This window comes from Erinaceus europaeus, chromosome 12 (genome assembly GCF_950295315.1).
Source record: "Erinaceus europaeus chromosome 12, mEriEur2.1, whole genome shotgun sequence".
Taxonomy (NCBI): Eukaryota; Metazoa; Chordata; class Mammalia; order Eulipotyphla; family Erinaceidae; genus Erinaceus; species Erinaceus europaeus.
In genome coordinates, this window is record NC_080173.1 from 55,534,431 (window position 1) to 55,550,860 (window position 16,430).

A 16,430-nucleotide genomic window follows, 5' to 3' on the forward strand; every position below is an offset into this window, starting at 1 on the left:
AGGTGGAAATGTTGTGTGGGCTCCTAGTTCTGTTCAGATGTTATTTATTATTCTGAGCTGTGTTTTGGTGGGAGGCTTGGGAGGCCTTTGAGGGAGAACCCAGTGTCCTACACCCCCTCCTTAACCTGACACAGTTTGGGGAGTTCTCCTAGTGGACCAGGCAGGGATAGAATCCCTGGGAGACAGAGGCCCAAGAGTGAACCAGGACTTTGTCCATCAAGCTCCCTTGGACAAGAGCCCCTGCTTTCCTATACCCCATCCCCACCTCCGAAATACTCACCTTGTGCCTTCCATCCCCCCCTTCAGTGGTTTCAAACAACACTCAGAAATCAGCCTCCTCTCCCTGGATACTTGTCCTCACCTAATAGGGCCGTGACAATTTTTCCCAGTGCTGCTTAGAAATGTGTCATTGTCCATTTCCCTTTGTGACATCAAAGGAGACTGTGCAGCCCACGCTGTCACACGCAGTGCTGAGGCCCTGCATGGAGCAGCTGGAACCCGGGTTTATGAAATTACAGGGAATTCAAGGCAGCCAGCATCACCCGCTGTCTGGCTTCATGACGGATGGAGCCTGGCTCTGGTGTGAAATTTATCCCAATAATTTAGGGGACTAGGATCTGACACCCTTCATTAGCTCTTTGTATAGGAGCAGAAAAGACAAGCCTTGCAGAAGGACTCTGTCAGGGGGAAGGAAGCCCCAGGGAGTAGGCAAAGTTTGTAGGTGGCACCGGGTGCGGAAGCCAATTGCAATCATGTCAGAAGGACATGATGAGCTCTAGCCCTGAAGGCAAGAGTGGACATGGGGAAGGAGCAGCCTGGGTTCAGGACTCAGTTTCTCCATCTGTAAAACAGGAACACTCCTGTGGGCTTAGAGTCACTTCTGTGTGCTCCCCTCCTCAAATTCCATCTACTCTCCCTGGTACAATTATTGCCCTTCAAATCCTCTGTGGCTTGACCTTGTGGCCTTGACCTTGTGGTCTTGTCCTTTCCCAGCAATCTGTCTCCCTCTCCCCACCCCATCTCTCACTTCCTGGGGATTGAGTGACAGACTCACAAAAACTCAACTATTCACTGTTCAGAGACATTTTCCTCTCTCTTTTAAAGCAGAGCACTGCTCAACTCTGGCTTGTGGTGATGCTGGGGACTGAACCTAGGACCTTGGAATCTCAGACGTGATAGTTGTTTGCATAGTCATTGTACTGTCTCTCCAAGCCTCAGTGGCATTTCTCAAATGAGCCATTTCCTACTGAAAGTTCTGGCTCTGCTCTGGCCCAGTCACATATCTTAGTCTTTGACGTTACCCAAACTTCTTGCCCAACCTGTGAAAGTCAGAGTCTGGACTGGGCCTCTTAGAGAGCAGTTCCAACTGATGAGCAGAGAAAGGTCCCTGGCACATGCTGCAATCTGGTATCCCTGCTTTCCACATTCGCAGTGGGATCATGGAGCTGTGTGATGCAGAGTGGGTTGCTCAACCTCTCTGTGCATCCTCTCAAATCCAAGATGAAGATGTAGCTTCACCATTGAATGAGCTGAAGTGTATGACCTCATGTAAACCTGGCACGGATGAACTGTCGAAAGAATATCAGCAGTCAGTATTCCTATCACCGCTACAGCAGGAGACCTTGGGCAAGTCACTTGTCCTGTCCCTCTGTGAATCTTCTCCTTGGTAGAGTAGGGGGAGGGGAGATAGCACCTGCAAAGTGCCTGGCCCTTGGGGGCTGCTCTGCACAGTGGTCACCACAGAGGGCAGCTGGCCATTCAGAGCCAGCCAATGATGCTCTCTCCTGAGCAGGGTTTCTTGGAGCAACCGGTTTCAATGCAGGAGTGAGGAATGTGATCCGTGTTGGCAGCCAGAGGAGCCGGAGCATAACTGGTATGTGTGTCTTTGGAGTGATTCGGTGGGGGAAATTTCACCGGTGTTGGAACTTGAGATGCAAACTGCTGGGAGCAGAGAGATGAGGAATTGTCCGGAACCACCCCCCCCCAAAAAAAAAAAGGTGCTGGTGCCTGTGAGAGTCTGCTTACACGGTCACAGCACTGCTCAGGCCCGCCCTGCAATGGCCGTGAACTTGTTGTTTTTCCACGTCATTTGCTCTCAAATGTGCTATCAGGCCGGGCAGGCGATGCTAACCCTGCGGCTGCAGGTCCCTCCCTATAACAAGCAATTGTGTGTTCTTTGGGGGTGGCCAAAGGGGAGGAGGGGGCCAGGCTAGTGGAGGAGGGGAAAGGGGGAACAAATCCCTCCTTTACAGTGAGCCTGCGTGTCCCAGAGCCAGCTCCCTGCCAAAGCACATGCCATTTCTGGCCCTTGAAGGGGTTAAAGGCCTCCTGGAGTCAAAAACAAGCAGGTGTCCCACCGTGCCAGATACGCAGCCGCCTAAACTGCTTCCAGCTTCCCCCCCCCACCCCCCTTCTGCAACAAGTCTGTGATCAGCCCCGGGACAGAGGAGCCAGCAGCCTGCCTGTGACAGGCATCAGGTTAGCTCTCTCCCACTCGGGGGGCGCGCCCAGGATATAAACCCCAGTCCAGGCCCCTGCAGCGGCCCCTCTCCCTGCACACTCAGGAGAGGGAGTTTCCTTGCAGAGACCTTTCTTTTATCTGAAGCTGCAGAGCCCAGCAGGCTCTGTTGGCTTGGTGGAGGCAGCAGAGGCAGCCGCAGCCTTCACAGCAGTGAGGAAGCCTGCTGGGGCGGGAAGAGCAGGTGTCTGCAGCCCCCTCCCCACCCCCAAGGAGAAGAAGATCCCGGTGGGCCCCGCCCCGGCATTGTCTCAGGGAGGTCTCTGGCCCTGGCTGACAGCACCATGTGGGGCCTGGGATGCTGCAGGCTCTGGGCCTGCTGGGGGCAGGTGGCAGTACTGCTACTGCTATTGCTGGAGGAGCCCCCTCAAGGCCTGGCACTGCCACCAATCCGATATACCCACGCTGGCATCTGCCCCAATGACATGAACCCCAACCTCTGGGTGGATGCCCAGAGCACCTGCAAACGGGAGTGTGAGACGGACCAGGTGAGTGGGAGTCTGGAGGCCTGAGCTGGACCACAAGAGTGTGGCAGTAAGGGGGTGAGGTTGGGGGCTTCAGTGGGAATGAGGCAGGAGTCCCCTGAATAAAGGAGCTTGGGCCCCAGGTCACATGGAGATGAAAAGGGACTGAGGTCTCTCAGATTCCGGGGCCTGGAAGAAGAGGCAGGTGTCATTTTCAAGTTCACCAGGGACTGGGAATTTGCTCTTTCTGGCCTCATGCTTGCTAAAGGCTGGTAAGGTTGCTCCTATGGGCGGGCATGGCCTGTCAGCAGCCAACTTCCAGGCCTGAGTGGACACCCAGGGCCACGAGGTGAGCTGCATGCCATCTCACAAGCAGGTCTGGGGATGAGAAGAGTGGATTTGGAACCCACATTGAGGCTTCATACCACCTCTGGGCCATCTCCCCAAGGACTAGAACAGAGCTGGCTGACAAGATGCATGAGAACAGCCCTGGCAGACTCTTGCAGTGTTCTGTGTGGGATGTGAACACAATTCTAACCCAATGTCTTCCTTGGTCTCCCTTCTTGTCCTCGTCAGCAGGCCTGAGTCCCTGGAGATTTTCTTCCAGTTCCTGAGTCCAAAGGGGTAGCTCTGTTACCCCATACAAGGGGGTCCGAAGGCACCTGGCACTGGCCTGGGGAAGGGGCACTCTTATTGTGATTGCCTGGGCAGCTCCTGGGGCTTGTAGCTGTGTTGGGCATCAGCCAGCACAGGAACAATCCTGGTATTCCCTTAGTCTCAGGCTTGTCCCCTACAGAGCATGAGGTGGCCCTGCAGAGAATGGCTTCTGATCACAGTGACCAGGCAACCAGCCTCAGCTTTCTCAGTGACTATCACAGAGCACTGGTGGTTCCAGGAAAGGAAGGTCAGGAGTGACACTCTCCATTTGGCTGTGGTCATGTCACTAGTTGGCTGCATTTGCAGGGGACTCACAGGCCAGCCTGATAAATCAGGAGGAGTTTGGGGACAGTCACCCTCTAGCTGACTTTGTCTCAAAAATGCTTCTCTGGGGTACTGGGCATTCAGGCCCCTTGGGGTGCATTCTGAGCCCTTAAGCATGACCATTCTGACAACCCCCTCTAGGTCTTCTGTGTCCAGAAATGCCTCTCTCCTGGTCTCTGGGAACCTAGTCTTTCATAAACTCCCAAGTCCTGAGGAGGCCTTCAGGGCCAGAGTCTCCTGAGGAACTGAATGGCCCCTGGGCACAGAGCAGGTCTTCTTGCCCTCAGTGTTCCCTTGGGTTCCTCCCTTCAGACACTGACACAAGCCCAGATCTGCCCACCCAAATCCCAAAGCTTTTCCTGGGGTGGCCTAGAAGTCTCTGCCAAGCAAGGGCTACAAAACAAAGTCCCCATTATGAGCTGAGAGGGGAAAACAGTAAACAACTCAGGCAGGCAGGCAGGCAGGCTCTGCAGGCCTGGCCCAGTGGGGGCAATTTTCCCCTCTTAGCTGATGTGGAATGTCAAAGAGGCTGAAAGAAAAGTCAGAGCCACTGGAGGTCGGGCAGAATGGGGAGTGAGTTTCAGAGCTACTACCGGGCAGAGGATTAGGAGGCCTGCCTGCCTAGTGGGTGCCATGTGTTCTTGTGGAAAACACCACGTGAAACCCTTGTTTGTATCAGCCCCAGAGCATGTTGCTAATTTCGAGAAATTAAACTTAATGCCTTCTGTGGCTCCTCAGAGAATCAGAGGGAATTACAGCCTTGCCAACCTCTGCCACACAGGGGGACTGTTTTGTTTTCCTTTTTCTTTTTTGTTGTTGATCCCTCCTCCACCTCCCCCCGCCCCAACACACTCACACATGGTAGGTAGGAACCGAGCATCTGGGCCTGTCCTGCCTGCCCTCCTCCTGTCTTTGGACCAATGTCCATCCTCAGCTGTTCTTCTGCCCTGTTTAGATCATCTCCATCATTTGTCCCAGGGGCACATGCCATTTCCTTCTTGGCATTTACGGAAAGCTCTTTAACACAGCCAGGACATCTTCAGTCCATGGGGAAAGAGACACAAAAGTCGGTTCACTAGTTCAAACCCAGTCCTCATTGGCAGAAGCTGTGCCATGTGGAGGGAAGAACCTCCTCTCAGAATCCCGCCCACATGAAGCTTGACACACTTTCCTACCACTGCCTATGCAAGCCAGGGCCTTGCCACTTCAGGTCTCTGTGAGCTGGTCTGGAAAATGGTAGGAAGAAATCTTCCCTTCTTTTTTTTTTTTTTTTTTTATATTTTATTTTATTTATTTATTCCCTTTTGTTGCCCTTGTTGTTTTATTGTTGTAGTTATTATTGTTGTTGTCGTCGTCATTGTTGGATAGGACAGAGAGAAACAGAGAGAGGAGGGGAAGACAGAGAGGGGGAGAGAAAGATAGACACCTGCAGACCTGCTTCACCACCTGTGAAGCGACTCCCCTGCAGGTGGGGAGCCGGGGTTCGAACCGGGATCCTTATGCCGGTCCTTGTGCTTTGCGCCACCTGCGCTTAACCCGCTGCGCTACAGCCCGACTCCCGAAATCTTCCCTTCTAAGAGGTATGTGACCTTCCTCTGCTCACATTACTCGCTGGGAGACCTCAGAGAAATTGTCTGATCTCTCTGAGTCTCTGTTATCAAATTGTATTGAGGGGAACTGAGGAAGCAATTGTACTCCACTCATAGGTTGTGGTAAGCTGAGAGACATGCAAGCTCTCAGAAGAGAGCCTGATAAATAGCAGGTGCTGTGTGCACGTCAGCAATCCTGTTATCCAAGTGCTTTGCTTGTGGTAGGTGGTGGGCACCCACTTGTGTCCCTTGACGCAGGCCTGGGGTTGGGGTGGGAAGCTGGCAAGCTCTGCCTCCTGCTCTTTGCTCAACTCTCTTGGTTTGGCTCTCTCCAGGAGTGCGAGACCTATGAAAAGTGCTGCCCGAATGTGTGTGGGACCAAGAGCTGCGTGGCAGCCCGCTACATGGACGTAAGGGGGAAGAAGGGCCCGGTGGGCATGCCCAAGGAAGCCACCTGTGACCACTTCATGTGTCTGCAGCAGGGCTCCGAGTGTGACATCTGGGATGGCCAACCTGTATGCAAGTGCAAGGACCGATGTGAGAAGGAGCCCAGCTTCACCTGTGCTTCAGATGGCCTCACCTACTACAACCGCTGCTACATGGATGCCGAGGCCTGCTCCAAGGGCATCACGCTGGCCGTGGTCACCTGTCGCTATCACTTCACCTGGCCCAACACCAGCCCCCTGCCACCAGAGACCACTGTGCACCCCACCACAGCTTCCCCAGAGACCCCTGGGCTGGACACAGCGGCCCCAGCTCTGCTCAACCACCCTGTGCATCAGTCGGTCACCGTGGGTGAGACGGTGAGCTTCCTCTGTGACGTGGCAGGACTGCCCCGGCCTGAGATCACCTGGGAGAAGCAGCTGGAGGATCGGGAGAATGTGGTCATGCGGCCCAACCATGTGCGTGGCAACGTGGTGGTTACCAACATTGCCCAGCTGGTCATCTACAATGCCCAGCCCCAGGATGCGGGCATCTACACCTGCATGGCCCGCAATGCCGCTGGGATCTTGCGTGCCGATTTCCCGCTTTCTGTGGTCAGGGCTGGCCAGGCCATAGCTACGGCTGAAAGCAGCCTCAATGGCACAGCTTTCCCAGTGGCCGAGTGCCTGAAGCCCCCTGACAGTGAGGACTGTGGCGAAGAGCAGACCCGATGGCACTTCGATGCCCAGGCCAATAACTGCCTCACTTTCACCTTTGGCCACTGCCACCGCAACCGCAACCACTTTGAGACCTATGAGGCCTGCATGCTGGCCTGTGTGAGTGGGCCGCTGGCTGTGTGCAGCCTGCCGGCCCTTCAGGGACCCTGCAAGGCCTATGCACCTCGCTGGGCCTACAATGGCCAGACCGGCCAGTGCCAGTCCTTTGTCTACGGCGGCTGCGAGGGCAACGGAAACAACTTTGAGAGCCGCGAGGCCTGCGAGGAGTCCTGCCCCTTCCCCCGGGGAAACCAGCGCTGCCGGGCCTGCAAACCCAGGCAGAAGCTCGTCACCAGCTTCTGTCGTAGTGACTTTGTCATTTTGGGCCGGGTCACTGAGCTGACCGAGGAGCCGGACTCGGGCCGAGCACTGGTGACCGTAGATGAGGTCCTAAAGGATGAGAAAATGGGCCTTAAGTTTCTGGGCCAGGAGCCGCTAGAGGTCACTCTGCTGCAAGTGGACTGGGCCTGCCCCTGCCCCAATGTGACAGTGGGCGAGACTCCCTTCATCATCATGGGCGAGGTGGATGGCGGCATGGCCATGCTGCGGCCTGATAGTTTTGTGGGCGTCTCAAGCACCCGGCGGGTGAGGAAGCTGAGAGAAGTCATGCAGAAGAAGACCTGTGATGTCCTCAAGGAGTTCCTGGGCTTGCACTGAGCCCCCTCCTTCCCTTGCCTCCCAGCCCTGGGCTTTCCCTTTTCCAATCCCCCTCCCCTCCCACCCCATGCCTCTCAATCAGCAGAGTGGACAAATTCAGATTAGACAGCCTTAGGCCAATAGGGTGATCAGTCCAGAAAAAAAAAAGTCAGCAGTGAGTCTTACAGCAGTTTCTCTTCTTTGGGTTCATTGAGGGGGGTTGTATCATTTTAGTTAAGGAGGCAGCAGGAGATATCAGTAGACACCTTCAAGTGATTCCTGATGACCAGTCGGCATGAGCATTATTACCATGATGATCTTTGCTGATATTCTTTCCCTGCCCCCACTGGGGGTGGAAAGACCATGTCTTCATGAAGGTCACAGCCATTGTGACATGGATTGGGCTGTAACAGGAGTAGGCAGAGATGATGGGGGAGCCCAGAGTCTCCTGGGGCAAGTTCTCCAGTTGCCCTAGACCACTGTGAGTAGGGACCACTGCATGTGAGGGAGTGCAGAAAATGGGAAACCAACTGGGTTTAACCCAGCACAAAATATGCCTTGCATAGAGGCTGCTGGGCACCACTCTTCACTCTTGGTACGTGGTCAGTCTATGCTGGTGGTCTTTGCGGTAATCTAGCACTAGAAGGGTGTATGCTTCTTCTCCTTAACTTTATTGACTGTTTTGTTCAATCTAACTTGATGGGCATTATCTGGACACTTGCTAGGTTGCAGGCACTAAGACTGCAGAAAGAGCTTTTAGCAACTGAGTTCAAATGTGCAGCCCTATTAACCCCCCTCCACACACATTCTCTCTCTCCAACAGCTGTCCCTCTCGCTCAGCTGTCAAATAGTGATATTTGATGGGCAGTGTGCTTTCATCTGCCACTGGCTTCTTTGGATAGAAAGAGAATGAAGGGAAGTGGAAAAGCAGACAAGGAAGGATCTTTTTTGGTGAAAGAATAGGAAAGGCAGAAGAGGGAGGTTGGAAAGGAAAAGAATATTGCTCAATGCTCTCATCTGGTGGTGGCCTCAGGAACTGCAGGGAGCTGGAGTGGCTCTGAGTGAGGCCTGGATAGAGCAGGTTTGGGGGTTCAGCAACTCATTGGTGGTGACTTTTTGTTTCTGAACTTTATGTTCACTATGTTTCACTATGTTTATGTTTCACTAGACAAAGGATTCAGAAAACTGTCAGTGATACATGTGCCTCCCACCCCCTTTCCCTCTTCAGCCCTTCCCCCCTTTTTTGTCCTTAAGCCCCTCAAATGATGAAGGCCATGGGGTAACCTCATTTCTTCCTTAAACATAAAGAGGAAGATACCAATTAAATACTCATAGTATCAACATCTCCACTTGTGTGATTCCTTTGGACTTGTATATATGTGTGTGGCGGGGAAGGGAGGTGTTGGTGGGTGGTGCTGCTTGGGGTGTCCTGCAGAAGGAAAACTTGGTCAGTAGGAGCCTCTGTGAGTGATAGAGGGACACTGTTCTACTTGGTTGACCTTGAACTCAGAGGCCGCTTAGCCATGGTGCTCACCCCAGCTTAGTGAATCAGGCACCACAGAGCTGAGCCCAGAGAGGCAGACGATTTGCCCAAATACAGAGGCAGGAAGGACAGGACTTAGGCTTAGGTATTCTGCCCTGGGTCTCAGTGCCCCCAGTGTGTAGTGATGGGGCACAGAGTCAGACCCCACCACTGATGGCAACGGGCTTACAGGTACAAAGGTGAAGGAGCCAGAAGAGGTCAGGTAGGGTTATGCTGCTCAGCTGTCACTCCTGAGGGGACTCTGGGTGAGGACTGACCTAAATCCCTGTGTGTCCTCATAGCATGTGACTCAGCTGAGAGAGCAGCACCTTGGTCTCATCTGCCAGACTCTCCCTGGAGAGGTTTCTGGGAGCCCTGTGTGTCCCCACAGCTAGTCTGCCCCTGACTGGGACCCAGCTTAAGCTTCCCTGCTTTGGGCTTCCATTGGTCTTCCTGGGTCACTGTCCTAAGGAGAAACTCAGGCTCAGTTGGGTCAATCCTTCCTTAAAGATGATTCTCTGTGATAGAGAGGAACTAGACCAGGAAGACATTTTGCTTCTTGAGAGAGATGAGATGGTGGAGGACAGGGTGTTTTTTGTTTATTTGTTTTGGTTTTGTTTTCTTATAGACACAAAGAAAAAAGGAGGTGGAGGGAGGGACAGCGGGAGGGGGAGGGAGAGAGAACGAGAAAGAGGCCTACAGCACTGCTCCACTGCTTGTGATACTTGTGCTCTGCAGGTGGGGACTGGGGGCTTGAACCCGGGTCCTTGCTCATGGTAATGTGTGTGTTCTACCAGGTGCACCACTGCCTAGCCCCCATAAATGTCACTGGGTGACTAGTAAGCACAAAACTGAAGCTTCATGGAATGTGAGGACTGGCCACAGGCCCTACCCTCATCTAGGGCAGAGAACCAGCAGGTGAAGATGTTATGTCTCACCTGCCTTCACAGATTTAGGGACCTTCTGTTGTACCTGCTTCCAGACTGAGTTTTTTCCATGAGTGTCAGATGCTTGGAACCTGAGGGACATGTGTCCACATGACAGCACCAGCCCCCACCCCCATCTTTACAGATATAAGACCAGAGCCTTATATTTTTTCTATATTTTATTTTTTCCCTGCCATCAGGATTATAGCTGGGGCTCGGTGCTAGCACTATGAATTTACCACTCCCAGCGGCCACTTTTTCTTTTTTTTTTTTTTTTCCCCCTTCCTACTTTTCATTGGATAGGACAGAGAGAAATTGAGAAAGGAGGGGGAGATAATGCAGGAGAGAGAGAGGGACAACTGCCAAACTACTTCACCACTTGTGAAGTATCCCCTTGCAGGTGGGGGAGCAGGGCCTTGAACCTAGGTCCTCGAGCATTGTGATATGACCATTCAACCAGGTGTGCCGCCACCCAGCCCTTCTATTTCATTGCCACCAGGGTTATTGCTGGCTCTTGGTGTCTGCATGATGAATTCACTGCTCCCAGCATAATTTTTCCTTTTTTTTTTTTTTCTTGGTAGGACAAATAGAGATTACAGGGGAAGGGGAGATATATAGAGAGAAAGACAAACACCTGCAGCTATGTTTCACTGATTGTGAAGCTTCCTCCCCTGCAGGTGGGGACTGGGGGGTTGACCTGGAAAGCACATAGGAAAGTATGCGCTCAGTTGGGTGTGCTGCTGACATTTACTTTTCTGTCCTTCTCAGGGACAGAAAGTGTCTTTGACCCCTGTTATTCCAGGTCTGACATCTAACCTAAGATAAAGTAAAGGTTGGACTAGATTCCCTAGGCCTGGCTACCAGGTGACTGTGTGGGGGTTTGAGCTGGGGGGAAGGGCTCCCCACTCCTCCTGGCCCCTGCTGGGTCTCAGGACATAGGGAGTTTGTACTTTCCTGTGCTTCTGTCCACATTGGATACTTGTTCCTCCCCTTCCCGTAGCTGCTGGCCCCATTCCCCCAGTCTCCTTTCCCCTAGTCCATCTCTGCCCCTTCAGAACCCATCTGATGCTGGACCTCTGGACCATTCCCAAGGCCTCTGGGGGTGGAGAGGGACTTACTTGGCTTTTTCCACCCTCTGCCTCCCCAGCCTCCCTAGCCTCCTAGGACACTTTGCTCCATTGTCTAGCCAGCTGCTCCATAGTCTGATGTCACCCCCCTGGACAGTGGGCCCCAAGAGTGAACCTGCTGAGGGAAGGGCAAAAATAAAGTCATAGACATGTGGTGATACCACTTGGCTGGGGCGGAGTGTTGTGTGTTCAGCTGCCCAGTGAAAATCGGCATTGATTGAGCATGTACTATGTGACAGGCACGGGACAGCACCTCCTGTCACCTCCATCACAAGTGTGTGAGACAGAGTACTCTTTTGTAGATGTGAAAATAGGCTAGAGGAGATCAGATGCTTGATCTAGATCACCCAGCAGGCAAGTGGCAGAGGCACTCGTTGAACCCAGGCATTCTGATTTCAGAGCTCTTAATGCTCGTGTTCCTCTGTTTACCCACCAACACACACACACACACACACACACACACACACACACACACACACACACACACACACACACACCCCTCTGGGTTTAGCAGTGTGAAATTATACCAGGACCCCAAGTATCTTTCAAGAGCCAACTCCTATCAGTACACACAGATTCAGGGCTGTCCCATGACCTCAGTACATGGTATTTTCTCTCACATGTGTAAGCAGTCATGGCCCAGATTCCTGAGCCAGACATTAGCCCTGTGCCTACTCAGCCTTTAAGACTCAGCTCCTGGGGGGATGCCACTGCTGCATGAGCACTCTCCTCCAAGCCTTGGTCTCTCTCTACATATACACTGATTCCATTGTTGGGGATTCAGTGGTTTTGGGGGGCCCAGATCATGGGACTCATAAGGAAGATTCTATTGGGTGAAAAAGTATGGATGAATGGTACCAGATGCCAGCTAGGCTGGGAAGAGACCTCTCTGGGGTCCTCCCTATTTCTTCCCAGATATGCCTCCCCTTATTGCCTCATTCTCATCCCCCCCCCCCAGGAGTCTGGCAACTCCCTCTTCTCTGGGTGTGTGTGTGTGTGTGTGTGTGTGTGTGTGTGTGTGTGTGTGTGTGTGTGTATTTGTGTGAGTAATATAGGCAGGATGGGTGGTGGTTCCTGGGGCCTATTCTGGGCTGTGGTCTCATTCTGGAATGTGCCCTAAGGTCAAGTGACACTCCTCTCTCAAGCTTTCAGGAGGCAGGCTGGTCATCTCCTGAGAAGTGGAGGAGGGAGGAGCAGGCAGGTAAGCAAGCCCACCACCCATGTCCTCTTAACATCTCTCCCTCTCAGTCCCAGGATATTTGTCTCAGGGTCTGGTTGAAGAGTCTGTGTCCACATCCCAAATTACCCAGGGACATGGGACTCTGGCATCAAATCTCCAGTTACACCTTGACCACATAGCCCCCACTCAGGTTAGGGGAAAACAGTACTCAGCTTTAGTACTTGAAGGTGAGAGACCCCCCCCCCAACCCATCCCCATGTCTGTTGGGATGAGGTAGAATACTTGGGTTTTTTTCCCTCTTTTCACAGTCCCTCTCTACCCCCAGCACCAGAGACATGCACAAGCACACTTTCTCTATACTTGCCAACTTTTTCATTCCTTTCTTTTGCTTCAGAGAGAGAGACAGAAGAGAGAGGACATGGTACCACACTGAACACTGGAGCTTCCCCTGATACCATAGCACTCTCGTGATACCAGGGTTTGAACCTAGGCCATGAGCATAGCAAGGCACACACCCTACTGGGGTGAGCTCGTCCTCTGCTCCTGCCCTTCAGTTCTGGAAGATATTGCAAGAAGTCTAATGGGACGACTCTGTACACATTCTGAGCATCTGGTTTTTGTATTGTTGTGGGAGACACTTTTGATTTTGTCTGAGAGTAGGAACTATTTCCTATCTTTTCTGTGTGGGAACCTAGGAAGTGAAGAGGGTGTTTTGGGGACACTGGCAACTCTCAGCGGAACAGAAGCACATGCTGGAAAATAAAGAATGGTCATTTCAGTGCCAGTGATTGTGATCCAGGTCCTTAACCTGTAATGCTCAATGTAACCCTCACAACCCTTTCTAAATTACTTTACTATATCACTACTTGACAGAGCTTACTCTAGGCTACAACATCCAAGAGGGCGAAGACAATGTATCCTTTGCCCACTTCATATTTTCCATATAAGCTCTGGTGGTAGAGTATTCTATAAATATTTGTGGAATGAATGAATGAATTAATGAAGCAAAACTTCCCTCATAGATCTCATGGAGAAAGAGGGATTATTTCCCATGTTTTACAGTTGTTAATGCTTTCAACTGGGACTCTTAGTGTTTAAAAGACACAGTGTCATAGTGTTAAAACATAGGAGAACTAAAATTCAAACTCAGGTCCTATAACTTTATTTATTTAATTATTTTAGGGGGCAAATGGAGATGCACCTAGTCGGGCGCACATGTTACAATGTGCAAGGGCCCAGGGTCAATCCCTCAGTTCCCACCTTCAGGGGGGAAGCTTCATGTGTGGTGAAACAGGGCTGCAGGTATTTCTCTTCCCTTCCTCTACGTCTGCCTCCCCTCTCAGTTTGTCTCTGTCTTATCAAATATAAGAAAAATAAAATAACCTCCACATCTATGGACATCTAATCTTCGACAAAGGGGCTCAGACTATTAAATGGGGAAAGTAGAGTCTCTTCAACAAATGGTGTTGGAAAAAAATGGGTTGAAACATACAGAAGAATGAAAATGAACCACTATATCTCACCAAATACAAAAGTAAATTCCAAGTGGATCAAAGACTTGAATGTTAGGCCAGAAACTATCAGATACTTAGAGGAAAATATTGGCAGAACTCTTTTCCGCATAAATTTTAAAGACATCTTCAATGAAACGAATCCAATTACAAAGAAGACTAAAGCAAGCATAAACCTATGGAACTACATTAAATTAAAAAGCTTCTTCACAGCAAGAGAAACCACTACCCAAACCAAGAGACCCCTCACAGAATGGGAGAAGATCTTTACATGCCATGCATCAGACAAGAGGCTAATAACCAGAATATATAAAGAACTTGCCAAACTCAGCAACAAGAAAACAAATAACCCCATCCAAAAATGGGGGGAGGACATGGACAGAATATTCACCACAGAAGAGATCCAAAAGGCCAAGAAACACATGAAAAAATGCTCCAAGTTTCTGATTGTCAGAGAAATGCAAATAAAGACAATAATGAGATACCACTTCAGTCTTGTGAGAATGTCATACATCAGAAAAGGTAACAGCAGCAAATGCTGGAGAGGTTGTGGAGTCAAAGGATCCCTCCTACACTGCTGGTGGGAATGTAAATTGGTCCAACCTCTGTGGAGAACAGTCTGGAGAACTCTCAGAAGGCTAGAAATGGATCTACCCTATGATCCTGCAATTCCTCTCCTGGGGATATATCCTAAGGAACCCAACACCCTCATCCAAAAAGATCTGTGTACACATATGTTCTTAGCAGCACAATTTGTAATAGCCAAAACCTGGAAGCAATCCAGGTGTCCAACAACAGATGAGTGGCTGAGCAAGTTGTGTTATATATACATAATGGAATACTACTCAGCTATTAAAAAGGGTGACTTCATCATTTTCAGCCGATCTTGGATGGACCTTGAAAAATTCATGTTAAGTGAAATAAGTCAGAAACAGAAGGATTAATATGGGATGATCTCATTCTCAGGCAGAAGTTGAAAAACAAGATCAGAAGAGAAATCACAAGTAGAACCTGAACTGGAGTTGGTGTATTGCACCAAAGTAAAAGACTGGGATGGGTGGGTGGAGAGAATACAGGTCCAAGAAAGATGACAGAGGACATAGGGGGGCTTGTATTGTCATATGGAAAACTGTTATGCATGTACAAACGATTGTATTTACTGTCACATATAAAGCGTTAATTCCCCAATAAACTAAAAAAAAAAGAAAATAAAACAAAAAATCAATTATTTGTAAGTAAATGACCATTTTTATTTTTTGTTGTTTATTTGAGAGAGAGAGAAGGAGAGTGAGAGGACACCAGGGCATTGCTCTGGCCCATGCAATGCCTGGGATCGAATTAGGGACCTCACACTTGAAAGTCCAGTCCTGTATCCACTGTGACACCACCCATTCCACTATATGACTTTAATGTCTATATTCTTTTCAAGATAACATATATTTTAGCCATTGCAGGTAAAGGTCAGTGGGCAAAGCGATAGCTTATCTGGTAGATGACACACTTTACCATGGATGACATTCAGGTTGGGGTCCCTGTATCGGAGCTCCACGAACTAGAACAGCTTCATAAGCCTTTATCTGGAAAAATGGGTAAAAATAGTGTTAGGAATGGTGGAATCCTGCAGGCACAACCCCCTAACAAAACCCGAGTGGCAAATTAAATTAAATAAGGCAGGGTTAGGGGGATTGTATAATAGTTATGTAAAAGAATTTCATGTCTGAGGCTCTGAGATCCCAGGTTCAATACCCAAAACTACCTTAAGTTAGAGCTGTGCAGTGCTCTGGTCTTTCTTTGTCTTTCTCATTAAAACAAATAAGTAAAGTATTTTTAAAAGGGGAGTTTATTTTAACAAGAAAATACCAAAGATGCCAAATATCAGTAATCTTCCTGAGCATTCTGACTTTCCTGACCTTTAGGAGAACTAAGACTCTACGGAGAGGATATAAAGCTGAACTTTCATGGGTCAGCTAGTATTCGTTCAGGTAAATGAATTCAAATAAAATAAAACTAAAAAATCAGTTCGACCAGCTACATCTCAACTGCCACCTTCCATATGGTCAGTGGCTTCCATAGTGGACAATACAGATAGAATTTTTAAAGATTTCCTTGGGGTTTCTCCTTTCTCTCTCTCTCTTTTTTTTTTAAATTAATTTACTTATAAAATGGAAATATTGACAAGACCATAGGATAAGAGGGGTGCAATTCCCCACAATTCCCACCACCAGAACTCTGTATCCTAACCTCTCCATTGGAAGCTTTCCTATTTTTTATCCCTCTGGGAGTATGGACCCAGGATTATTATGTGGCGCAGCTTTTCTCTCTCTCTCTCTTTTTTAATTTTATTAGTATTTTAATACTGATTTACAAAATTACATGTAAATAGGGGTATAAATCCACTCCAGTCCCACCACCAGTGTTCTGAATCTTCAGTCGCCCCACTGCAAACCACCACATGGGCCAGCCAGCATCTCTACAACTACCTGTCTACATTTATACATAAGCGCTCCATTTTCCTTACTGATACAATCCTCTCTTCTCCAAGCCACTCATGACAACACACTACCTCCATATGTCCCTCTCCTTTTCCTCCTCTTTCTCTGGGTGCTGATGAAGCTGGAGTTCAGAGCTCTCTTATCTTCTTCCTTCTATCACTTCTCCCCCATGGGGAGTAGGGATCAAGGTGGTTTTGGGGGTGCAGAAAGTAGGAGTTCTGGCTTCCATAATTGCTTTTCCACTGGCTGTGGGCACTGGCAGGTCAGTCCCTACCCCTAGCCTAT

At 50.0% G+C, this 16,430-nt stretch overlaps 1 protein-coding gene across 3 annotated transcripts; it reads left to right on the forward strand.

Annotated features, from left to right (window-relative positions):
- The first annotated feature begins 2,409 nt into the window (after positions 1-2,409).
- Positions 2,410-8,732, forward strand: WFIKKN2 (WAP, follistatin/kazal, immunoglobulin, kunitz and netrin domain containing 2). 3 transcript variants are annotated; one of them, XM_060203748.1, is made up of 2 exons: positions 2,410-3,006; positions 6,032-8,732. In XM_060203748.1, exons 1-2 carry the CDS (start codon positions 2,803-2,805, stop codon positions 7,406-7,408), a joined length of 1,581 nt encoding a protein of 526 aa, XP_060059731.1. In that variant the 5' UTR covers positions 2,410-2,802; the 3' UTR covers positions 7,409-8,732. The 3 variants fall into 3 exon arrangements, with proteins under 3 accessions (XP_060059731.1, XP_060059732.1, XP_007525622.1); XM_060203749.1 differs by having other exon boundaries at positions 6,035-8,732; XM_007525560.3 differs by having other exon boundaries at positions 2,414-3,006; positions 5,888-8,732.
- Positions 8,733-16,430: the final 7,698 nt, after the last annotated feature.